The sequence below is a fragment of the Amblyomma americanum genome, chromosome 3 (genome assembly GCF_052857255.1).
Source record: "Amblyomma americanum isolate KBUSLIRL-KWMA chromosome 3, ASM5285725v1, whole genome shotgun sequence".
NCBI lineage: Eukaryota > Metazoa > Arthropoda > Arachnida > Ixodida > Ixodidae > Amblyomma > Amblyomma americanum.
The window spans coordinates 210,366,488-210,392,633 of record NC_135499.1 but is presented as its reverse complement, the minus strand read 5'-3'; the positions used below and the strand labels follow the sequence as shown (position 1 = coordinate 210,392,633).

Sequence of the window (26,146 nt, the reverse complement as noted above, 5' to 3'; positions counted from 1 at the left end):
GTCTCAAATATTCCGTCCACGACGCTTCTTCTTATGACTTCTCGGCCTAGTTAACGACATTCCTTTTGACTGTCTATTCATAGAGGGCAAGAGCCAGTTATAAGGGGCTGACACCCGCACTGCTTAATCACAGCTGGTTGAGTCTTGCATGGCGTGCTTGGCACCCATTACGTCCAGTGTGGCACCGCACAAGATGTCATTTTCTTTCTGCACCACGCCTGAAACGTTCAGATGAAGAGCACTGGGCCCGAGAAGCGAACCGTCATAAGCTGGTCAGTTCTGACTGCTGCTCTGAGGACGACTTTCGGCTGTTGTCTCTGGCCGACACGGTGAACACAGCCGAGAAGCGGCCCTTCGTTAAGCCAGTGTAGTGGTCGGCACCGCCGTTGGCGCAGTAGCTGCTGGAGCGGATCTCCGGAGGCAGGCTTCCCTCCACTGCGTCCCTGCGGAAGGGCATCACGAAGCGGCGCCTGCGCCTCGAGCGGCCGCTGCTCTTCTGGAAGAGGAGGAAGATGTAGGGGTTCACGGCGCTGTTCGAGGCCGAGATGACGCCGAACAGCGCCACCAGGTTCTGGTCGAGCGAAACGCCGGATCCGGCAAAGGCCAGCACCATCTCCAGCACCATGTACGGAACGTTTGTCACCAGGAAGGCAACGAAAATGGCTGCCGTGAGCTTGACAGTTTTCACCTGTTGGGGAGAAAAAAAATAAGATTATTATGGCATTTAGAACTACACTTGAACCTCGTTATAACGAAGTTGAAGGGGCCCGGCGATTACTTCGTTATAGCCCGTGTTGACCGAGCTTCCAAGGGGAGCCGTCATTCCTTCGTTATATCCATTATTTCATTATAAACAGTTTCCTTATAATCAGGTTCGACTGTATAACCATAAAGTTGAACTGGGCTCATCATGAAGAGAGCACATATACTAGCAATGTATGCAGTAGCGGGTGCCTCCAAATACGTTTCGATCTCGAGTAGCTCAAGTTACATGCATTTAACTCTTTAAGTTGGAAGATTATGCATTTCGCTCCCTTTAATATGCGGCCGCGTGTCGATGATACGTTTAGACCTCTCGACCTGGGCAGCAGAACGCGACTCACGTCGAGCAAGCTCGAGGGTTTGTTTCTTTAACGGTATACATTACAGCTTTACGGGCAATGGTGCCTTCGTTTCATTTTATGTACAACATTTCATCGCAACTTATGTCCAAGCGATCGCCTGAAAGCACCATGTCAGTAATATTCTTTTATTCGTTTGAAATACTTATCAATTTGTGCCGGTTTCTGATATTCAGCGCAGGCAAAGAAGAAATGAAAGGCATTACACAAGCACCGAACTGTGTGGTTGAGTCCGAAACGCGAATATCTGCAGTTGCTATAAGTAGATAGCTAACAATTGGGGTGTATAAGACAAACTAACATGCACGTCTCTCTTTTTTGTGTTGTTAAAACACACGAAACAATCTGGAAACTGAGCGTTGTATTTTGAACGCTATGTTGTATGTGCACCGAACAGAAGTCACCTCAGCCGACAGCGCAGCTTTAGGTTTGATGATGGGAAAACTTTTAAAGATCATAAATGCAGTATAATGTCATAACACCTGTGAAACGTTTGCAGCAAAGACGAAGAGTTTAAAAAGCTACTAAGTGTAATGAAAGGTTCAGTACCCTTATATCACCTCTTCTCTTCTTGATTTTCAGTTTGGCAACACTTTCGTATACAGGCGTAACATCGTTGGAAAGCATATACTGGATTTTTTACTGTAAACCACAACAAATTGCGTACAGCCGTAATTTCTCAAGGCTATACCAAATGCATTGAAAGTACAAAAATGTTACCTCAATTTAGCACTTTTCTTCTGTTTTACATGCAACCCATTTTCTTTTCGCTTCCTTGAGAGCAGAGTACCAGGTTAAAGTATGTTTGCTAACAGCTACTTACGTGCCCTTCCTGTAAATAAGCTTCAGACGAACTGACAATAACGATGAGTTGAGTACATGTCAAACACTTACAGCCTCTAAGAGAGCTGTAAGTTAGCCCCAGTCCAACAACGCTCCTAGCAAGTTTCGAATGCCGCGACTTTAGAATGAGTACAGTCGAGCCCACTTAAAACGAGCCTGACGGTCGTGCGAACTTCCTTCGTGTATCCGAAGTTCGTAGTAAGTGGACTTCCCATGTTATAGCCAATAATAAAAAAGTCGGAAGGTGTGGCCTTTAACTCTGTAAAGCAGGACCTTCGTAATGTTTTTCGGCATCGTCATCATAATCAACATCAGCCAGACAACGCCCACTGCAGGGCAAAGGCTTCTCCCATACCTCTCCAATCAGCCCTGTCCTTTACCAGCTGCAGCCAACGTATCCCCACGAACTTCTTAATCTTATCCGTTTATCTAACCTTCTGCCGCCTCCTGCTACGCTTGCATTCTCGTGGAACCCACTCCGTTACTATTAAGGACCAGCGGTTATCTTTCCTTCGAATTACATGCCCTGCCCAAGCTAATTTCTTCTTGAATTCTACTGGGTTGTCAATAACCAACGTTTGTTCACTGACCCACTCTGCCCTCTTCGTGTCTCTTAACGTTACACCTAAATTTTACTTTCCATAGCTCGCTGCGTTGTCCTGAATTTCGCCATATCAGGGCCGAACTCAGCAAGTCCCTTGGCGAACAAATCGCCTGTCATAACCATAACTCCTCTAAGCTTATGCCTAATAGCCCATTTGTCGAATGCCCATCGAATGCCCTAATAGCCCATCGTCCAGGCCTTTGTGTCGTGCCTGTAGGGTACGCGAATGTTGATTCCAAGCCACTGCGCCTGGCGAGCCTTCCCGATGACAAATAGCAGCGACCGGCCGCTACTTTTCATGCCCGTGCACAGGAAGGGTGACGTAAAGCTTAGGCATCGTCTGACCGCCGCATCTGGTAAAAAAATTTAGTCACTGTTCCATACATCTCCGTTTTGCATTGCTTTTTTTTTTGTCATCGCGTTCTTTTCGTACGTAATGGAGGAGGGGGTGTCACGGAGGCTTGGAGTTGCTCTTCGTTCCAGGAAAAAGCGGGGTTCTCGACTGTGGGGCCCAATCTGCAGGGCCTCTTGGTTCGCACTAATCGATTTGTGGGGCCACAGTTGTTCGTTGTAGCAGATCCGCAATGTCATTGCCCGAATACATAATTTGATGTTAGCACCACGCTCGTTCGTAGTAAGCGAGCGTAATTGCGGTCGTTATATGTGGGCTTGGCTGTACTGGCTTTGCGTTGCGCGTAAGAAAAAACGCGTCCAAAAAGATGGAGGCCTCAAAAGCGTAATGAATATATACAGGAAAAGACTCAGAATTACTTCTTTCTAAGGTGTCCGTTGCCACCTTGTTTATTTTTTCTCATTTTGAGTATAAAAGAAGGGTCGGGGGAAGTGACTTTGTCAATAAGAATACTTATTCAGTAATGGTTTAGAGTTAAAGTTTAACGCATATAAAACTTTACAGGCGTGATAGCACTGCAGAGAATGTGAAGATTCTGAAAGGAAACGAAAGGTGCAAGTACTTGTGCTGTAAAAATTTGAGGCAGTAGGTGACATAAGAATGCAGCAGCCTTTCGTGCTTGTGAAAATGTTTGTCACTGGCGCGTAAATAACCCGAAGATATATGGCCCACACTACTTTGATTAATATTATTAAATAAATTTTAATCGATAAAATGTTCGCTGCCTTGTTTCAGCAACCTCCTGACACTAGGTGGGTACCAGGCTGGTGGAAATTTGCTCGTGTTAGTCCAATCTTTAAATCTGGTGATCTGTTCGTACTGTGAAATTTAAAACGCAGTCTCAGCTTGTTCATCCATTTTTTGTTTTTGAATTCGTACTATCATATTTAAGGTATAATATTTGCTTTCTATGAAATCTAGCCATGTAGATCCTCTCACCAACCCTATCTATTGACCAAAAAAGGTGAGGGTATGTGAACAATATAAAAATGCAGATTATGTTGTTTTGTAATTTTTTATATTATTCTTGTTTTCAGAAGTAGGGGTTTTATCTGCACAGGCTTCATAGAGAAGCACTGCGGGCCTTTCTGAGCTACGACAATGAGCCCGTGATGAGCTTAGTAACTAACCTGGCAAAAACAATACGTCAGCGAATAGTGAGATGATAGCGTAACTGCGATACCTTGGCTTTCGGGAAGGGCGAAGCTGTCTGGTGCCGGTTTTTCAGCGCTGAACTCTGCTTCCAAATCTCGGTCAGGATACGGCCGTAGAGGACGACCAAAAGGATCAGAGGAAGCACGAAGACTCCGAGGAACACAAAGGTCATGTATAGCTGACGAGGAAGCGGCGAGTCCGCCTTTCGGGCGTAGAACACCGACGCGCAGTAGTGAAGCCCCGAGCCGGCCTCCACAAGGCGGAACATGTACACGTTGGGCAGTGAGGGAATGAGAGAGGCGAACCAGGCGGCTGCTGCCAGATGGGATGGCGCCAGGCAACTGGCGAGCGGGTACACAATGGCGAAGTGCCTGTCCAACGCTATGCTCACGATCATGTAGGTGGACGACGCGAGCGCGAAAGTCTGCAGCATCTTGAAGAGGCGACAGAACGCGTCCCCGGCGATCCAGGCGCGGCCCATGATCTCCCAGACCGTCTGGGAAGTCATCGTCACCGTCGTGACCAAAAGGTCGGCCACAGCGAGGTTGAGGAACAGTACGTGGGCTTTCTGGTAGCGGCGTCTGCGGTGGTTGCGTAGCAGTCGCCAGCAAACGACGCAGTTGCCCATCACCGAGAAGGCGATCATGATGATGATTACAGTGATGCGGACTTGGCTGTGGTATTGCGGCCCGAAGTCGGCCTCTGTTCCAACACTTCGTGGAGTGGTATGCGGGGAGGCATTGGTTGTGGCGTTGCCGAAAGCATCAGCTACGGCGGCATGGCTGGATAGCCTTTGGGTTGTGTTCGGCATTGCTGCTCAAGGTCTGGTCAGGTAGCTCACCATGAGACCACCAACTGCGACGCCCGGCGGCAGCCCTGTCTGTCCTGTTGGTCACGTTATCGATGCAAAGTCTGAAAAAGATGAACAAATTTCAGCGCCAGTTCAGTAATCATGTGATGGTCTCAGAAAAATCAGATCTGCTGCTGAACATTTTCAAGCTGCCTTACTTAAAAACATAGCAAAAGAGGGCAAGCAGTTTGTTGTTGACACAAACAAATTGAACAAGGGTGAAGAAAGCCTCAGAGTGCTTGCCAACGTTTCGACAAGAGGACTTAGTCGAAATGTTGGCAAGCACTTTTATGCTTTCCCCATCCTTGTTGACCTTGTGTGTTACTCAAAAACAGTCAATTTCGCGTTCTGAGGGTACAACAACAACAGCAAGACGACCACAAAAACGACAACAAAAACAACAACTACAAGAACGGCAACAACAAAAACGACGACGACGACGACGACGACGACGACGACGACGACGACGACGACGACAACAACAACAACAACAACAACAACAACGACAACAACGACAACAACAACAACAACAACAACAACAACAACAACAACAACAACAACAACAACAACAACAACAACAACAACAACAACAACAACAACAACAACAACAACAACAACAACAACAACAACAACAACAACAACAACAACAACAACAACAACAACAACAACAACAACAACAACAACAACAACAACAACAACAACAACAACAACAACAACAACAACAACAACAACAACAACAACAACAACAACAACAACAACAACAACAACAACAACAACAACAACAACAAATTCGTGTCATATGTTAACGATCCAAAATGCACTTTGCCAGGCTATCATCATTTCGGAGACAAAAGTCTCCAGGCCGCCCGAACCGATATCTAGGTGCATAGGTAGCATATCTGCCAACGAGTTCGACCTCCAATAGTATGGTATCGAGACTCCGGCCGATAACATAGCTACGAGCTTCGGTTGCGCCCACGGGTCCAAAAGACTTATTTTGCCCTCGCTTTCTTTCTTTCTTTCTTCCTTTCTTTCTTTCTTTCTTTCCTTATTTATTTATTTCTTTCTTTCTTTCTTTCTTTCTTTCTTTCTTTCTTTCTTTCCTTGCTTCTTTCTTTTCTTCCTTTCTTTCCTTCTTTCTTTCTTTCTTTCTTTCTTTCTTTCTTTCTTTCTTTCTTTCTTTCTTTGGAAAAAGTTTATAAAAATGGCTGCGGCCCAAATTTTTGACGATAGACATTAATGTTTTAGGTAGAGTACATTTGTGAATCACTTCCAAAGAAGAGGAGCGCCCCAAATTTTAAAAATAAAGCCTATGTGACACAAGATATCAGCAAGCGCATCACGTTACTTGATTAGCTTCCGCCGCATCCGCACTGCGTATACATTTTGCAGCCCCAAACTATCATCGGACTAAACAGCCTAGTTTTTCACAAAGAACGCGGGAAGCGTGGGGAACTGAACAGACTGGGTCTTTTTTTTTTGGCCACAAATTTCTTCAGTGGTGAGCAGTTCAAAGAAGACAGACCCTATATAGCGGGCCTCCGTGCCTGGCTGACGACGCACAGACGTAGTGCAAGCTCAAAATAAAAAAAATCAAGCGATAGAGAAGAGAGGGAGAAAAAGAAAATGAAATAACGCTAAAGCTAAAAACGAAGAGCGATGTGACATTTGAAGGGAGGCTTGAAGATCATCCGTAATCTACAGCATCTCTCGCGCAACACATTCCGGCCAGCGAGGCATTCGAAGCATGCTCTTCCTTCAATACTGGCATTAAATTGTATTTCGTAGAGGGAGACAAAAGAAGGAATTTCTTCAGTCTATATTCTACCAGTGCTTACACAAGAGACGAGAAAGAGAACAAATATCAAAGTAAATGAAGAAAAACAAGTAAGTTTAAACATTAGCGCTGACAGAAAGAATAAAGCCCGTCTCAATTCGCATTCAGAAACTGTGCGTAAGTTGAAAGGAGGCTTTTTTTGTTTGTCTCGCATGTCGCCCATTGACGCCTGGAAACCCTTTGACGCCAAGTTCACGGCAAAGACTTCCGTGTAACAGAAACGTGCGCAAATGCCATCCTAGTCGGCACCCATTCATCTCTCTTGGCGAGAAATGCTTGAAATGTACTTCTTTCAGCGATTTTCTTTGCTGTTGCGGGGCTCCCGACGTGCCTAGCCCACCAAGAGCAGTTGCGTGGGAATCGATTGATGTGAGCTCGGAGGCCCGAGAAACGGCCGCGTTAGCCTGCAACGTGCTTGGACGTCTACAGGCATGCGACGTGACCATTTGCTGAAGGCATGGAATTTCTTAATGGGGGAAAACTGATAGGCAAGAATTCATGGTTCGAAATTCCACCGGAGAATCAAGAATATGCGTGCACCGTAGGGCTGTAATGCTGCCATAGAAAAGCTATTTATTTTGCAGTTTTGAAAATACTTTTCGGCTCACTCCGCCGCGATAACTGATATAGTGTGAGCACGCGTTTCGCTCTCTGAATGTACGCTTACTGCTAGCAACAACAATAAAAGGATCGACTTGGTGGGGCAGGGTACGACACGAAATATTACAATGCTGTCTTCGCCGCATTTTCCTACTTAAGAAAAATTAAGGAGTGAATTCAATGATGTATGATCGGGGTGTAGGCCTTGTCAGGAGGTATGCTTGGTCTACCTCCTTTAGCCTCACCTCGAGGGCATATTGTATATAATATGGCCAAATAAACATACTACTACTACTAATTCTATTCTTGTGGGCGTTGTTGGATTCACTCACACTGCCCGCCTAGTGTAACTGCAGTATTGTGGTCTAGAAAATTACATAGTAAAGCTGTTGCTTGACACGAGCAAATAGCGAAGAAGAGTTTGGTTTGGTTTAAGGGGGTTTAACGTCCCAAAGCGACTCAGGCTATGAGAGACGCCGTAGTGAAGGGCTCAGGAGATTTCGACCACCTGGGGTTCTTTAACGTGCACTGACATCGCACAGCACACGAGCCTCTAGAATTTCGCCTCCATTGAAATTCGACAGCCGCGGCCGGGATCGAACCCGCGTCTTTCGGGCCAGCAGCCGAGCGCCATAACCACTCAGCCACTGAGGCGGGTGCGAAGAAGAGTGACGAATAACAGTGACCTCAAATAAACTCAGTGTGTTGGGTTTAAACGACGATCAAGAATCTTTATTACACCGATGGAGAGGGGCTGCAACACTGTCGCTAGGTCTAGCACAGCGTTGGCATGGTAACAGAGCCATTATGGTGCCCAAGTGAAAAGGCGCACTTAGCGCAGCAAATAAATTGGCTTTGAGGAAAACAAATACGACCCGCCGCGGTGGCTCAGTGGTTAGGGCGCTCGACTACTGAGCCGGAGTTCCCGGGTTCGAACCCGACCGCGGCGGCTGCGTTTTTATGGAGGAAAAACGCTAAGGCGCCCGTGTGCTGTGCGATGTCAGTGCACGTTAAAGATCCCCAGGTGGTCGAAATTATTCCGGAGCCCTCCACTACGGCACCTCTTTCTCCCTTTCTTCTTTCACTCCCTAATTTATTCCTTCCCTTACGGCGCTGTTCAGGTGTCCAACGATATATGAGACAGATACTGCGCTATTTCCTTTCCCCCAAAACCAATTATTATTATTAGGAAAACAAATACGCACGAACTTCCTCACTTCTATGCGTCCACGTGTACCACGCCATGGGGGAAGGTATGGAGAAGGGAATGAAAGAAGAAAAGGAGAAATGCGCCTTAGTGCCCCCGGAATAATTTCAACCACCTGGGGATCTTTAACGTGCACTGACATCGCACAGCACGCGGGTGCCTTGTGCGTTTCGCCTCCATCAAAACGCGACCGCCGCGGTCGGATTGAACTTAACGCAGTCCGCCGCTCGTGCCTCACCCCACATCCTCCTGGGAAGCAGGTCCTGAGAACATCCCCTTTGAAGCCGGCCGACAACGGCGTCGGCGAGTCGACTGCAAATGAACCAGTATAGCAGCCGCAGAGTAGCACTCCATGTGTTCTACACGCGGAGGCTGCCTTTTCCTTCCGAATTCGCTCTTTCGGGAGTGCTGGGAAAGGGCGGAAGAAAGAGGGCTCCGAAATTCTCGGGATCATTGTATGTGTGGTATGGAGCGAAAGAGCTTAGTGGGAGAGGGAGGGGTAGTGGAAAAAGGAGGGCTGTGCAGCCTTCTAAGACATTAAAACATGCAGGCGTCCGGCGGTGGTAGGGCGGAAGGCACGCTGAGAACGCAGACCCGTAGACTCTCCAGGTGGGCCTATGTCACGATAGCGGGTAATTTATGATGCCGCGTTTACATTAATGCGACAGAAGTCGATTCCAGTTCACTTTTTTTGAGGGAAAGTGCAAAAACGTTGACGAAGAGAGTAGAGGACCAGTCACGCTTTTCCTTCTCGAAACCTACTCTTTCTCTCAAGAAGTGGACTGGAGTCGGCTTCTGTCACATTCATGTGAACGTGGCCTATGTCAATGTATCGGTTACTGCGGTTACTGCTTCGTCCGTCTGCTCTCGCTTCACGGATTGTTGTCCGGCGCGTAAGACGCTCTGAGCTGCAGGTCCCGTGGCGCCGGCGACGGGACTGAACTTCTGGCGAAAGTGACCTTCTTAAAACAGCTTTTCCTTGTAAAAATAGGTTAAGACATAATTATTTGGTGGACGTTTACGTTGAAAGCTGCACCATAGGACTATGAAGATCATCGAATCTGGAAGAGGCTTGGGAGTTTAATTTCGACTTTCTGGATTTTTATTACGCTCCGAAATCTGGGCACACAGCTACTTCTTGACTTCGGTGTCATCGAAATGCGGCCTGCTACTGAGCCCATCTTCAACAGCATAACGACGCGGCTTCCGAGTAACCGCGGTGGGTTAAGCGCACGTTTACACAGGGATGGATGAACGCCTTGGAGAAGATGCATGCGCACCAAATGCTGCATACTGCCGGTTAATAACAAGATATATGGAGCGCATCAAGTTTAGTTGCAAGTAGTTTTTTACCGCTGTTTAATTTAAAATGACCTCAAGAAGGGAAATATTCTCTTCGAAACTAAAACAAATGGTCAGTTCCGTCTTCCAGGACGAGTCGTAGATGGGAAAGCATTGAAAATGATATAAGCAAGCTTCTAAATGAATTGACCTCACACAGTATTATGTAAAGAACAATAAACCAGCCAATTTAAAGATTTCTGCTGAATTCTGACTACATGCGGGTGCAACAGATTACTGTTTAGTGTCATGAATGTTCGGTCATTCTTAAAGTTCTTATTATTGTTCATCCCACTGTTTTCCTTGTGATGCTTATTCGAAATTGTTTTAGTGATTGAGCCTGTGATGTTTTTTTTCTGTGCACTGTATGCTAACGATGAGCAAGGGTTGATGTAAAGCTTTCTCACTGGCTAGTTGGTTCATGAACTTTGAAATTAGTGTATACTAAATTGACGGATATATAGAAAGGTCATTAAAGCTTTTTGTCTCCATGCCATGAATATATTTTGTATCAAATGCAGAAAATAATATTTGATTTGATTCAATTGCTCTGTAGGCTGTCTATTGGGACGAGAAGCGACTTAGAAGCTCGAAGTCGTTTCCTACACAGCTAGGTAGACTTGCGCCAAATTTGACAAATTCCGAACGCTGCACAGTAGATACCCGTTGCTTCTTTTTGGTGGCATCTGTGTGCGAATGCTTTGCAATATTTACGACTCGAATGATGTAAGGGTCACAAGAGCACCAGAATGATAAAAAAGTACATTGGGGAAAAGCTCATCAGTTTATTCGGCTAAGATTTCGGTCAAGTGACCAATTTCCTTTCTATACAGCTGTGCTGCCCTTCAAGAGTCCAACACTATTCGATCAGCGCAACTTTTATCGGCTTTATAATGAGCGGCAGTTCAAAGCTCAAGTGTTACCCGGGCAGAGTGCGCAATGACATTAATACGAGGGACTGCATGAGGCATTCTGAACGTCTCACACGCTTCATCTAAGTTTATCAAAATGACGTCATAGAAAGCGATGCAGACACAGTGAACATGACTATTTGCTCGTCCTAGGTGTACCGGCAACGTTTGAAGATTAAGCCTTAGCAGATCATGCCGTCAGAAAATATGATCCTGCCTGTATATTACCGAAGTAAAAAACCGCAACCACACATGGTAGTAAAGGTAGACACAGCAATGAGGCTGTCTGCTCTCTCTGCCATCATTGGGCTGTTGCGGCTCTTCTCTTGACAAATGTCTTGCCAGCTGGCTTACAGATTTACTCTGATATGTTCAGCTCTTTTCCATAACCAAATAGTTTGCTAAAATTGCAGACAAAGTAAATTTTAGTGTTCGTAACTAAGCTTATGTCGTGTATATAACCTGTGGACACTCCGAATGTAAGCGAAACTTGCCGTTGTGCAGTACTCTAGAATACCATGCACATCGTGCAATTCAGTCTTGTGATACCTCATCTTCCTTCTTTTTTTCGAAGAGTTGCTTGTTTAGAACGATGGGTTCACTTCTAAATGATGCGATGTTTGAAGAGCCTTCATCCTCAATCATAATTTGACTTATTTTTTCTAGCGAATGCCTGGTTCCATGGGTCTCGGATTACTTCATGCTCCTAATCAGAGTCACTTATAGATATATACATACATATATAGATATATACATTTTGAACGAAAGAACGTTGCGTAGCACCGGCCCCCAAATGCAATGACACTCGATTCCTTGGTCAATAAGTGGGGGTGAGCAAACAGGAATGGGCTCTGTGCCACTGAAACGAAAAGATAGGTCACCGCTCCGATTTCCTGTATGCCGCATTCGCTAGCCGTTGCACTTTTTGTGGCGAGCAACTTGGATCGAACAAAACTACAAGTGTAGCAAGGGGTCGTCAGGCGTAGATTCCTTTGTCGATTTGGCTGTACAGCGCTCTTGCGCCGCGTCATATCAGTTGAACATGTTCATCACCATCACAAGCCTCGTGCCATACCACGGAGCCCCAGAGACGAGCAGTGGGCGAATCAACTATTCTGTCGTTTGTTTCACTCGGTAACGGTCGTTGCGGTTCCAGGGAAGCCATCCTTCTACCGAATGGGGCCCGTCACTAGGCCGCACACACGCGGTGATTGCAACACTGCCGTGGTCAAAGGAACGTCATTGCCTTTGCTGCGACCGCAAAGTCCGCCGATTGCAGTACCGCGTTGCCGACTCACTCGCGCTTCTCTTCTCTCTTTGCCCGCAAATCTATCAACGGTCGTACAAAGCATGACCACAGCTTAACAGGCCTCTTGGCGTTCGCTCACAGCAAATCACATTACGCCACCATGCGGGGTTCTAATACTCGGCCCTGAGCCCTTAATAAAGAAAAAAACTAAAGCAAACTACGGCCGGTCCGCATTGCAATGCACCTTTTGTAAGCTTTGGTTTTTGCCGATTGGATCTTGTGTATCCAGCTGAGCAAAACCACGCCGATGCGGGCTGCGCAGCCCGGCCTGCCCTTATCCAAATGCCATCAGCACAAATGACTCCTTCGTGAGAACAGGAAAAAAGAAATCTGCAGATGGAGTTGTTCCAAAGGTTTGCCCTTCCCATTGATTGCAGGGCCACTGCACCATTGCATCTTGCTCCTCCATTGACAACGCAGCCTTCGAGCAGTGCATCCAGTTCCCATGTTTTTTTTTTGTGTGCTCGAAGAAACGTGTTTCTACCAGAAACACACACGCAAACACGCATGCCTATACACACAAATGTTGGCATCTTCAAGTTGTAGAACAACTCTACGGCTGCTGTCAATAAGCTGCAAGCGAGGGTCAAAAATACAGAACCGCTTGCAAATATTTGGTGGCACTACGGAGCCGGATCACAACTACGCCGCAAAACTTACTGAGCACCAGCTGCAGAAAATGCAGTAGCAATATATTTCAGCCGCTGCACTTTCAGTTCAAAGTTTGATTGGGAGAACAGCTACAAGAGCAAGCGTCGCTGTTTTTTTTTGTGCTTCTTTCAGAAAAAAAACGTAAGTCTCCTTGTTTTTCAATTGTCAGACTTATTGCCTGACTCGCAAAAAAAGAAACCATTGGCCTTTATTTTAACCCCGCACTTTGCTAGAACTGACACATTAAAATTTTTCTTTTTACCGCGTATCATCAGCGAGTGGAATTCACCGACACGATGAATGTCAGCGCATAGCCATTCTGCAAGCCCTCTTGTTTTTCCTCAGTTATTCTTTTATTTGGTGCCCTTGTATCGGTGATATCTACAAATGTAATTGTTCTGCTTGGATCTGTAAAATGATCTGCAGTATGAATTAAAAAAAAAGTGGCTATAATTGTCAATTTTTTTTACAACTTCTAAAGAACTAGCTCTCCGTGCTGCCATTCCATTTACCTGAAGCTCGAATGTGACGTAGCGTCAGGAAACTAATTGGATCCTGGAAGTAGCTGCAGACATTTAAAAAGTTAGTTGATGCGCAGTCAGATCAGGCGACAGCGGGCCCTTTGGAAAGCTTTCTCTAGTAATCATTAACATCGTTGCCAGGCATCAGTGACAGGAATTGATAAGCCATGACATTTCCGTGCGAGGCTCGACGCCATTAATCACGCATGAACCACTCACGTGGAACTGCGACAAGCAGCTTAATTTCGCGAAACCGGCCAGTTTCGTATAGGCTCACTTATTAAAAACGCTCACTTCAATCTCCAGGGAAGCGCCTGAAATTGTTCTCAAAGAGGATTTTCAGCTCGCAAGGTTAAGCCTTTGTTCAGAACTGCGTACTATTAATTAGCGGAGCCTCACTGCACCTGCCTGCTTCGTTCGGTTACCAGATCCTCACATCGGCAGCGATCAAAGTTGAGAAAACTTAAAAACTTTAGGAAGAATAAACGGAGGCAGGGCACGCTGAGAGCACTGTGCGAATCAATGTGTTCGATCACGTGCGCCACTCCTCGATAATTACGACCATTCGCACACTAAACGGAAGGTATCGATTGATGAGCATACAACCGGGCCGTCTGCTGTTCTTTGCGAGCGCCAGTAATATCTAGTTAGGTCCGACGCTAACGTGTGTGTTATATCTGTTATCGTCCAAGTTACAGTAATGGAGTCTAAGTTTACGACGGTTCATTTACTGCGATGACAATACTAGGCTGTTTGGCGAAACCTCTCGCTCTTAGACTTCAAATAGGGACTTTTAAGGGTCTATTTCGGCGTTTTTGCCTGAGCGTGTGGCGCAGTCGTCAAATATTCCTTGTAAAGTTTAACCATAGCCTTACTTGTTTCCCTTTAAATGTGCAAATGAAGAAGTTGCAGCGAAAGTTTGCGCGCGTTTTTGTTGAAACACTCTCTATTGGCTCAGAACTTGGTGGTCGGTATGCGGTTGGCGGTTGGTTTCTCATTTCGAGGGAAACACCTGTGCGTGCAAGTGAGCATTTGCGCGACGACTTTAGTGCGTTTATTTGTTACCTTCTGGGACCAGCTAATCATGAAAATACCGGAAGGTGATAACATTTGTGTCTTCCTGGTTTTTGTTTTAATAAAGATACTTTTATTGACAGGGTAACTGAAATGAACGAGAGCGTGCGAAAGCCTGTACAAAGATTCAAATTACTTTTAGCAAACGCATGCTGAATTCCTTTTTAAAAACCGTAAAATCAATACTAACGCTTGAAGAACTCTTTATTCCGCGAATCACGCTGATCTTATTGAGTGTGTTGTGTTAAGTACATTTGGCCTTCTCACCTGTGGTTTTTCTTCATGAAGTGGCGAATTTCAAACCGACAATATGGAAAAATTGAAGTTGGCCTGTATTCTAACGACATTTTAACCTCAAAAAAAAACAATTCTCGCCAACAGTGAAGCTTTTGTTAGCTAAAAAAAAAACCCAAAAACGAAATGTAGGTGGCGCTATCGTCGACACCGGATTTTTTTCGCGCGAATCCCCGATGCCATGCTACGCCACCGTTCACTTGAAAACGGCGGAAACTAGTCTTTCTCGGTGTTGAGTCTACTAGTCCTAGTCGAATGGGTGAGTTTTTAAATTCATGTTTCTAAGCCACAATTTTTTCTTTGGTGCCGGACAAACGCCAACATAACCCCTAACAGCCAGGCAGTCAAATTTTACCGAGCTCAATAATCGGCATTGCGTTCTCCTCAGCGTCTCTTTAAAAAGGCTGCATTGAAATTAAAGGTTCTACTATAGTGCACAACTTTTATATGTGTTCTATGTATTGTTTTCTATGTATTTCTATGTATTAAATGTAGAGGCATTGCACTTATGCCATCAAAGAACTTTTTATGCTTTTCATTGTAGAATCATTGCAGCTGTAAATGACACTAACGACGCATTGCAATGGTGACCTTTGACTTCACTGCATTGGTGGCCAGCGCACGCAGCCTGCAGATGTTGCGTCGTACGCCAGATAGCAAGAAATTCGAAGCCGCAAAGTCCTGGCTGCGCCTAAACGTTATCGGCTGATGAGAATTTAGACATCCTCAACTTTCTTTTTTCACAACTTTCGATTCCATCACTTAAAAAGTAAGAAGAGCACTTAAGACTACTTATGTTCTTTGAATGCGAAAGCATTGTGTCATCTTGAGCTCTGTTGCAAGGTACATTAAGGATTATTTTCTTTCTAATCACCCACCTAATCATTAGCATACAGTCGCAAGGAAGCGCATACACTAAGTTTACATTTATTGGCCAAGAGGTAACGCGATTTTGTGTTCTGTGGGATGCGTACTCGCCTCGCATTCTGATGTTCCTGGGTTCAACTCCCGCACCTTCGGAAGGATATTTTATTTTTCTTCGCTGTAGACGTCACTATCTTATCGTCTACTGCTGACATCATGCAAGAGGATGGCGACGTCTCAAGAGGGTTTTCGGACCACTGCTATCTCAAAAGTTTACTTCCTACCGTCTTTGTTTCGGGGACCTGCAACAGAGGTATAGTTTGCTTACTAGCAATTCAATGTTCTAAATGGCCGTGAAAGACATTCGCCCTATGTATTCGCAACTTTGTGACACTAGAAAACTTATACTGCTTGCAGTGTAGGTCCCAGAAGCAACCCCGCTGGCGTATGAATTTTCTAAAAGGACGATGCAGTAGGCTTTTTTAAAAGCTCTTTGTGGGAATGGCTACTCCAATGCTCAGTGCAACACAGCACTTGGTGCAGATTCTGGGAATAATGCGCTGCTTGTGCACGATGTCGCCAAAAAGATTCGCGCCGCGGAATGGAGACACCGTATACCCGGATAAGAGGATTCTGTCAGCAAGAGACATGCGCAGGCAGGGGCCAACTCATTCGATCCTCACGTCTTCAGTAGAGCCAGCCGCGCGTTCAGCTTACCGCTGGAGAAGAAGAGGGAATGCAGTCAATAACGTTCTTGAGAACGGCCAGACATGGTAAGTAGAACAGAGGAAGAATGCATTGTTCGCTGCTGTTTTGTGCAGTGGGCGCGTCGTTCAGTTCGCTCTTTACGTTCCTCTAATTCCAAAATACGTCTATGAAAAGAGATAAGACTTTCCTGCGCTTTCACAAAATGTATAACAAGGGTTAGAAAGGGATGAGAGCGTCTACTTCCGTGTGCGTAGCAGTCGATGGTATATGAACGTCGGGATTGCTTCATTACCTCCCATTATCGCCCGAGAGTGAAAGACGCGGCGAACCCGCCCCCTTTACTCCTCGAAAAATATTGCCAGCTACTCCATCGTAATTGCTACAAAGATGCTGTCTTACTGGATGTGCATTTTTCTTCCGTTACTCAGCGTCAAAAATTAAAGTTGTTTCACCTCTCTTATCAAATTAATTACTTCTTGCTTAGAGTTTACGCCACTAATAAATAGGGTGGCTAGAAATTTAGTTTCGTACAAACCAATTAATGAGCTGTGAAGACGAACGTGGTATGTTGAACGTGGCAAGATAAAAACGGTAGTCCTCTTCGTTACGAGGACTAGATGCAGCCTCGGCTTTCGTTTACATTTATTAATACGCAGTGCATGAAGAAAAATAGCAGTGCTAATGCAATATGAGCGACGTCACACGTCTGAAAATGCACTTCGAAAGAAGTGCCACCGCTGGTCACTTTCTCAGTCCAAACTTTGGGAATAAATTGAGAATACATTCAGCGGCGGTAGCGGCGTTAGTTATTAAACCTACCGGTGTTATGCATTGCAAAATAAAAGAGTGGGCAGGACGTCAGTTACTACAGTAGCGTTACCGATCCATGGTCATTGCCTTTCTGACTTTTTTATAGAATACTTCCTTAGCTTTCCGTCGTCTTTCAAGCTGCCGAAACAGCTACCTATATGTAGATAATTCATATCATTTCATCCGAGGCTGTCGCCTGGCGCATTAAAACCACAGTATCTCTGCCTTTACTTACGATTGGAAGGTATGCTAATAGAAACTTTCATGTAAAATTCTGTGCGTTTCAAAAAGAAGGTTGCTTTAGGCGCTCGGGATGTATTCTGGCAACAATTCCAGGCCTTATTCGCTAATTTTATCGAATAAATCACCAGGTTTTTCCTTTGAATTCGATAGTTCATGTTAAAGTGGGTCCTTGTAATTATTTGATCGGTAGATCAGCCGGTCAATCAATCAATCAATCAATCAATCAATCAATCAATCAATCAATCAATCAATCAATCAATCAATCAATCAATCAATCAATCAATCAATCAATCAATCAATCAATCAATCAATCAATCAATCAAATATGTCCTCGAGATAATTAAGTTGCTTACGTATTCATAAAGCCAGAGGCCGAACCTGAATCTTCGATGAAGGAATTGTCACTGTTCAACTTTACTACTGGCGACAAAGTGAGAGAGATATCTCTATGAAAGACACTCCTTTTCCCAAGAAGGCTTACAACCTAAATCACATTACAACTGGTGGCATATATTCACAGGCCAGCAATATCATCAGACACTAACACTATCGAGACTCTGAATTCCATTCATTCGCCAGGGGTGGCCAATGGGGAGCCAAAGATCTGCGTTATGCTCACCTCACAATGACGTAAACATCGCGAAGAGTCTTGACGCTGCTATTTCAGAAGAAACAAGCAAACAAAAAACTCCCCAGGAAAAGGCCTCAGCCCTGAGCTGGGCGCATTCCAAGCGACGAGAGAAAATACAACGCGGCTTTTGTGTGATTACCAACTCAGTGTTTGTTTTGCTATTCAAGAAAGAAAAACAGAAAAAACGAAACAGAACGGCAAACAACGCAATCCCGGCGCCCAGCTGCCGGTATGAACAACGACACGGCATAGCTGATTCTGCCAGGCTCTAGGGAAAACGAAAACCAAATCAAGAAAAAGCATTGAACAACCATATTTTTCCGTCTTTATTTTGCTATCTGCACACCGACGGCCCCTTCCGTTTCTGCGAAGATTTTTTAGGACGCGGCTCATTGTGCACTGTTCGTCTCTACGGCGAAAATATGTCCGCTCCTGTAGGACGGGATTCAAAGCGCAAACAGCGTTTTGTGTTCTGGAAAATCACCTGGATATTGAATGGGATTCGCATTTGCGTCGGTAACGCAGGGTATTCCAGCGGCACCCGGGCTTGTTGCGGCGTGTGAAAGAGAAAGAGAAAAAGAGGGATTTATGTTCGCGGCGGCCCAGCCTTCGCCTGGGTTCAAAGTATGCCGAATCTTGAATCACAAGAATCCTCGATGGAAATGGAACGTGGAAAATGTAGAACAGTAGGCTACAGTGCGCCGCATGTGGGTAGTAGGCACACCTTGAAACAGAAACAGTGAGAGAGATGTTTCTTTCGTCGCTGCTGTTGAGATGCGAAATGTCTCATACCCAAAAAACGGGTATCAGCACAGAAATGGGAGGCGCAAGGCTGCCAGAAAAAGCTCTAGAAAAGAACCGCGCGTACAGTCCTGTATATCTTGTGGGAACCTGCCCTGCAGTACCCTTTATAGGCTTTCCCGCGATGCACGCTGCAACAACAGCATCGCCTCAAGGGAGGGGCGCATTCCCTGGTTAGTTACCGTAACAAGGAAGGGCGCCACAGAGACTGCTTGCACGCGCGCGGGGCGCATCTGACAGCATCAAAGATCACTCTCTTCGGCTGGGATCGTCGGCGCGAGCGGACGTGTCGATCGTGGCTCCGCTCTTCGCCAGCGGGGCGAGGAAGCGGCGGGGAGACTTGCTCCCGTATCTCGTCCCGTCCGGCCTCGGAGTATCCCTTGCCCTAGCGTGGGCGAACATTCGCTCGTAACCTTGCTGGTGAGTCGGACGACCTCGCATCCTCAGCGTGTTTTGTTGCTAGCTGGCGTTATTGTTGCTGTAGCAATAAATGCCTTGCTTGTGTCAGTCAGTGTGTTGTTCCTTTGTTCCCTCAGAGCAAGGCCCACCGTGGTCGACGTGCGCTCGGTAGCGTACGTACGCGATCACGGGGTGGGGTCTGACGGTTTTGAACTGTGTCAGCCGCGGTTAAGCGGGGAGAACGTATTTATCTCTCAATTCAACCCCATAATCTTTTGTACAATTTTTTTTTGCCTTGTTCCCCTGCACTCGTTGCTTCTGGCGCTTCTGCCGCGAATGTAAAGTACAGCAGTTCACAATCAGCTTGAGTCTTACGTTTAGCACTGACCGTCAGGCAATCCATTATCACTTTGCCATTCACGCAGATAATAAAGATGAACAATGACACCATTTGTGTGGAGCAGATGGGCATTATGAGAGAAAATTAAAGCGGCTCTTAAAAAGAGTGAACCGTTGACCTTTGCCATGCGCCGCTGTGCTGGAAGAAGCCAAACGACAATCGTGTTAACAAAAACGCAACAGCAGAATCGTTCGACAGGTCCATTAAATATTTACTGCGAGAATAATGCGACGAAGCCTACGCAGACATGCACGCCAAAGGCGCCTCATTAGCTGCAAACATCTGACGACGTCATTTCGCAGTGCATTAACGACGCCCAGGGACTACCATCGGGGCTTCGACGACTCTCCAGAGCGCGATAAAAAGGGTCGCACATAATCCGTTAAATATAGCTTTTCTGATGTCCGAGCGCCAGCCGACGATGCGACCTGTTATATCACTGTGGCTCGCTTTATCTCCCCCAGGAGATGACCAGGGGATCATTTTCTATCCTTTGTTAGTGTCTTAGCTTGTTTGTACATCCTCGGCCAGTGGTGCGGGCAGAGTTCATTATCATTCGGCCTCGCCATACTATGTGTGCAGCTTCGGCGCAACCCGTTGCCTCTGTTTCTTTTTTTTTTCTGCAGGGGGAGTTAGCTTTTGTACATTCACTCCGATATGACTGGACAGCTAACGACACGACACACAGACGTGCCAGCCGAGCACGAGAAAGTGGCGTAATATAAGCGAGACTGACTTATGAAGGACGTAGGCGCCTTTCCTCATAACGCAATCATCCCGAGAACCTTGAGTGGCCTCACAACGAGAGCCATATACGCATGTCTATTTTCATTTTTACTCTATTGTTTAGGAACCTGTCTAAGATTTCGCTGTTGAGCCTTCATGCTTCAAACAGTGTGATGCACTCTTGACTATTTTGAGTACATGATGTACTTTATGCTAATATTAGTTGCGCAGCGCTTATAAGGAGGTCAGTAATGATGATAGCGTAAGAAAGGTTGCTGACTTGCGCTAAATTCAGCATAGCGACCTTTTCTTGAAAGGAAGGGAGAGGGGAGAGAGAGTGAGGGGCCATGTAATAAAAGAAGACGGACGCTACGTTTGGTTAAATTTTTGTTTATTACTAATGTTATTAGTTTAAGTTCGGTTATTGTACGCCGTGCGTGAACTCAGTGAACTGTGCTTATGCTGTTGATGTTGTGTGCTTTTGTGTAAGAGGTTGTGGCTAGCAGCAGTGGAATAAACTTTATACACGTGTTTCTGTCCTGTTTTATATTACCTTATCCTCGTGGTAGTTTTCTAAAGTTTGTTGCACTTGTTTCTGACTTGTGTACGTAGACTTAGGTCGTTCCTGGGCTTAGATATTAGGTCGTTCCTGGGCTATAATATTTGAGTTTGTGTGTCTAAACTTAACAAAGAAGGTAAATTGATACATGATCTCTTTTGCTTTTATTAGGAAATGCTTGTAGACTGCGTTTTAGCGGTGTGTTTACCGCGTCTTGAAAGGCTTAACGATGCACGCTATATGCTTGAGCATTTGTGCGCTAGAAGTTAGAAAGAGGAATAAAATAAAGTGTACAAGAGAAAGCAGTAAAGGAGAAAAATAGAATGAAGGTCGATTTTTTTTTTTTCAATTCATATGCCCTGACCTTCTCTTCGGCACGAAAAATGGACCCAGCTTCGCTTTCAAGGACACGGCCCCTTTGGCGTCCCACAACAAGGGCATTAATAAAAATATACAGAGAGAAAAACAAATGATGTGATACGAGCCCAGCGCTTGAGCGCTTTGTGGGTCGAAGAACGCTTTATTTATGCGGGAGTAGAGCTGGGTTCCAGTCCTTTGCGTGGCCACGGATATTAAGCCGCATCAAAGAGCTGGGCGAAGCACTCCTCTTGCGCTTGTTTGAATGTGAGCGTAAGCAAGAAGAATAAAGGAGTAGGAGGAATAAACCGGCGCTGGCTGGCGCCGAAGTTACGAGGAACATCGAAACGAACAGTCGTTTTGCGCAGTGCTTTAGGAGCCCTTGTCTTTTGCCTTAAATTGACGCAACACGAGGCCATCAGCCGATTGCCCATTCTAGAGAAGCTGCGAAGAAATCGGCGAGTGAATTGACGTAACGCGTGACTAAATCGAGCGTTCGCATTCGACGACAAAAATTGGGCAGCCTGAGACTTCGACACAAAATGTAGTAAGATATGTTGTAAGCAGTTACGTTGACCTCCGGAGATTGCAGCGCAAAGTTTAGAATCTTGAGCAAATAGCCGATATAGAGAAACGGGGGCTGGAGTATGGGAAACTGCGAATGGCGGTGATAAAGGTAATGGTTCTCTGTAGGGCGCTCTCCTGTTCCATTAAAGTTCCTCCTCCTCCTCCTCCTCCTCCTCCTCCTCCTCCTCCTCCTCCTCCTCCTCCTCCTCCTCTGTAGGGCGCATGCATCTTTATGTGGAGAAAAAAAGAGAAAAAGATTAACGACCAGTTTCTACACGAGATGTCGCTATCTCAGGGAGGCAGTTTGTTTTTGCAACCGCTAGAAGTGTCGATACCGCTCTAAGCAGCGGCATTTAAAAACGTGACGATTGCCAGCTGGCGCCCACGGAGACTGTTTTCTGTCAGTGTATCTCTTACGCAGTATAAGAACGAATCAATGTTACATTGCTCATGTATTCAGAGGGATCTCAGAACACAGAGGAAACTAAAAAATAAATGAGAAGAAAATGCTCGAGATAAAACAAAAATCCGCGAATGCGACAGCCGCTTGCAACACGTTCGTGAAAAGAAACTAGCCGATGCTTTTTAATAGAAAAGGCAACATTACAAGAATGACAGTTTAGAGCCATCTGAGGGACTGAGACAAATTTCCGCTCTTTATTCCTGGTGCAAAGGGGCTTTTATACCCGAATTAAAACTCTAGGTACTAACAAGAGAAAGATTCAAGAAACCAGGAAAAATTCAGTGAAAGAGTACAACTTATTTAAGAGGAAGCGCCATCTCTGAATGAACTAATGAACTAACTACAAGCCGTTTCCCCATGGCAGAGAAACTTGCCCCAGGCACATTGAAAGATGACTCAATTACGCACGAAATTAATGAACCAAGAGCAAGTCTGCAAAAGCGCTGGGATATGCCTTGTATTTCCCCCCTCACTGATTAAAACCGTGTGCCGTGGTGCAACATTTAACGCAGGAATTAGTATTTCAACCCGCAGCTGCTATAAATAAACGCGCTTTTATTAATAAAAGCGAAGGGCCGAGTACTCGCGCCGCAAATCATGCGGGCAATCACATATGTGTAATAGATGGCAGACTCCTACACAGTTGCTCTTAGGCTTGCGTATTTTTCAAGCATCGAAGCAATGACAAAAGCCTCGCGAACCTCTTAAGGCCGACGGAGAAAGCAGTAGAATTAATCTTTGTGTCGCAGCAGGCTGCTTTTGAAATGGAGATCTGATTTCGGCGCCCGTGCAATGTGGTGAAAAACTGCTTGCTCCAGAAGGCGCCCCTGAGAATTCACTTGGCGGAAGCAAATCTGCCACGCAATCTACGCCAACGTATAGGAGTACTTAGGGGACACTCTAGCTAATGCGCCTTGTCATTAAAAAAGTAGCATGAGAAGAATGGTGATGAGACAAAAAAAAAAGAAAAGGTGTAGGTGAGGGAGCCATGTATTTGTATAAGACGTTACAGGAAGAAAAAAGTGGTAGGGTTTTTAACGTAGTTAAGCCGAGTAGACATGCAAAAGGATATGTTTAGCCTAATTAGATCATGGTTGTGCTTTGCTGGGTAGTCGGCACGTCTGGCGACGGTATTATTTCGATAGTAGTATTAGTTAATGAAGACGCCGATGTGCAATGTATAGGGCTAGATTGTATTGCAATTTAACATAAGGCGTGGTCGACTGCGGCGATAGCATATTGCTCTCGTGCAGCGACCAGAGAAGCTCATCTGCTCTTGCCGCCGTGGGTTTGAATTTCAGCCGCAGCGAGATTTATTTTATTTATGGTTTGGCCAAGGTCATCCTCAATGTCAAGCCGCACATGAACTCGGTGAGCCGGTTTGGGTGATGTAGTCCAGCCAAAAGCACGCAACAACCAGTTTTTTTGGAGAAGATTCAATGGTGAAAAATAAAATTAAGTCTGATATCTCACTCACTTGTTCTCAACCGGTACAAGAAAGATTTGTGTTAGCAGTCAGACTCGTTTTCCAATACCATTTGCAGCTGCTGCGTCCAAAATGGATAGTTAGCTTTTACGTACTGAAGACTTCGTACAATTTTTGCTTCCAATAAAAGCCGATTCTATGTCTCTTTCCTAGTATGCCGATGTTTTACTGGCAGCAAAACACGCATTTATCGCTGAGAAAATTCAATTGAAGAATTTTCGCGCCACTCGATTCAAACCCGTGACGCATACGCTAAAAAGGACTCCGTGATCACCACTTGGAAATGAACGACCGCGCAGTGAGCCTCTGAAATCCGCGACAAAAACTGTCTCAGTGCACCGCTATTTTCTTGTGAAAACCGGCTTTCGGATGGCGACACGTGTATTTCTTTATTTTAGAATTATTTTCAGGTTGTAAAAGGTCCGCATTTAGTGAAATTGCCGAGATTGAAATTGGCTAGATACGATCGATACGCAGGCTTACTTCGATTTGTGCCTATTGTCCCTTTAATGTATGAATATGCTCTTTGTATGCGGCTTGACTGAGGTGCAGTAGCGCCTGTCGACGCCTTCGGAATATACCGCCAAGTTGTGGCAAAAATGAGTTTTGCCGTTCTCATCTTGCAGAGATAAGTGAAACCGTACTTGTGAATCCACAGGGGCAAGTACGCTTGCGTAAGGCTTATCTAATCCGGTGAGCTGAAATATACAAGAACGAAGATCAGCCGTAGTTTTAAATAATAATAATAATAATATTAATAATAATAATAATAATAATAATAATAATAATAATAATAATAATAATAATAATAATAATAATAATAATAATAATAATAATAATAATAATAATAATAATAAGTGATTTTGGAGGAAAGGAAATGGCGCAGTATCTGTCTCATATATCGTTGGACACCTGAATCGCGCCGTAAGGGAAGGGATATAGGAGGGAGTGAAAGAAGAAAGGAAGAATAGGTGCCGTAGTGGACGGCTCCGGAATAATTTCGACCACCTGAGGATCTTTAACGTGCACTGACATCGCACAGCACACGGGCGCCTTAGCGTTTTTCCTCCATAAAAACGCAGCCGCCACGGTCGGGTTCGAACCCGTAGTTTTAACTCGACTAAAAGAGTACGCGATAGGCAAGGGCCCGAATGCCATCAGCTGAAATAAAAGAAAAACAGATTTTGCAACTCAGATACGGATGAAGATGCGCCTGTAATAGCTCCGAAAGCTCACTGTTTTTTTTCTTTTGCCTTGGTCAGTCACCGTACATATGCCTTTTAGCGATTCGGTTTCAGCTGGTGAGATAGTACGATAGTAGACGCTGTGGGGCCGCACGCTTAGCGCGAATCAGCGAGTTGAAGGTGTGCAAAAATAAAACGTCGGCGCTGTTTTTCGAAAGCGAAGGTAGTAGTGTTCAGGCCATGTAAGAAGACCCCATTGAATTCATTCCTCGGTCGCCAAGGAGAAGAAATCAAATCAACAGACGCGAAAATAACTTTGTTAGGAATAAAGCAATAATTATTAATAGCATGTAAGTGGAAACAGATTCAAAGAGGAATACAGACGAGAACACAAAGGAGGAAAATCAAAGGAAGGGGAAATACAAAAATGAATGAGCAAAGAATGAATGAAGGAAAGAAAGAAATGAAAGAAGAAAGATGGAAAGAAAGAGAGAAGGAAAAGAAGAAAAACAGGAGAGAAAATAGAAAGAAAAGAGGAAAAGAAAAAAAAGGGAAGAAGGAACGAGGGCTCTCACCTTTTCACAAATCACTTGCACTCGCTGTCTTGCAGAACATTTGGCATTTGAAATCCGCCATGTGTACGACACGGTTTGCCACCCGCAAAGCTGCTCTTGACTGCGTCTCGTAGCAACTATTGAGTTTCACACGCAGATAGTAAGCCACCAAACTATGACTCCGTAGGCAGATCACCGAATCTCAGCTGCGGCCGCCTCTTCCCGCGTTTCTGTCATCACCGACCAAGAAGCGCGCGCGCGCGCAGCACAGCCCGACATCGAAGCGAGCGCGTCGATTCGAGCCGCTTTGTTGGCTTGTCGGACAGCGCAGTCCGCTTAAAGCGCCTCCGCTACGGCGTCACCTTTCCCGTTTCTCCCTGCGCAGACTCTCTCCCTCTTCTCTCCGCTTCGGCGGAGCTAGCCACGTGGGCAGGTCACGTGACGACAGGATCACTTGGCGGTTGGGCGCGGCCTGTCCGCACGTGGAGGGGGCGAAGTGGCGGGGGAAGGAGGGGCGTAGCATGACCAGCGCATGGAAGAAGTGGGAACCAAGCCACGTGGCGAGCTTGAGAGAAGACACCGAGAAATTACACGCCCAATATTTTTTCCTCCCTCCTATTTGCGTTCTCTTTTATTAAATATATCAGAAAAAGTTGCGCTTTTG

At 45.5% G+C, this 26,146-nt stretch overlaps 1 protein-coding gene across 1 annotated transcript; it reads right to left on the bottom strand.

The window, feature by feature from the left end:
- On the bottom strand, positions 1-25,792 carry LOC144123627 (oxytocin receptor-like). The gene is made up of 3 exons (XM_077656429.1): positions 25,504-25,792; positions 4,164-5,047; positions 1-688 (listed from the first exon to the last, which is right to left on the bottom strand). The coding sequence occupies exons 2-3, from the start codon at positions 4,944-4,946 to the stop codon at positions 263-265; spliced, it is 1,209 nt and encodes a 402-aa protein (XP_077512555.1). The 5' UTR covers positions 4,947-5,047; positions 25,504-25,792; the 3' UTR covers positions 1-262.
- Between the last annotated feature and the right edge of the window lie 354 nt (positions 25,793-26,146).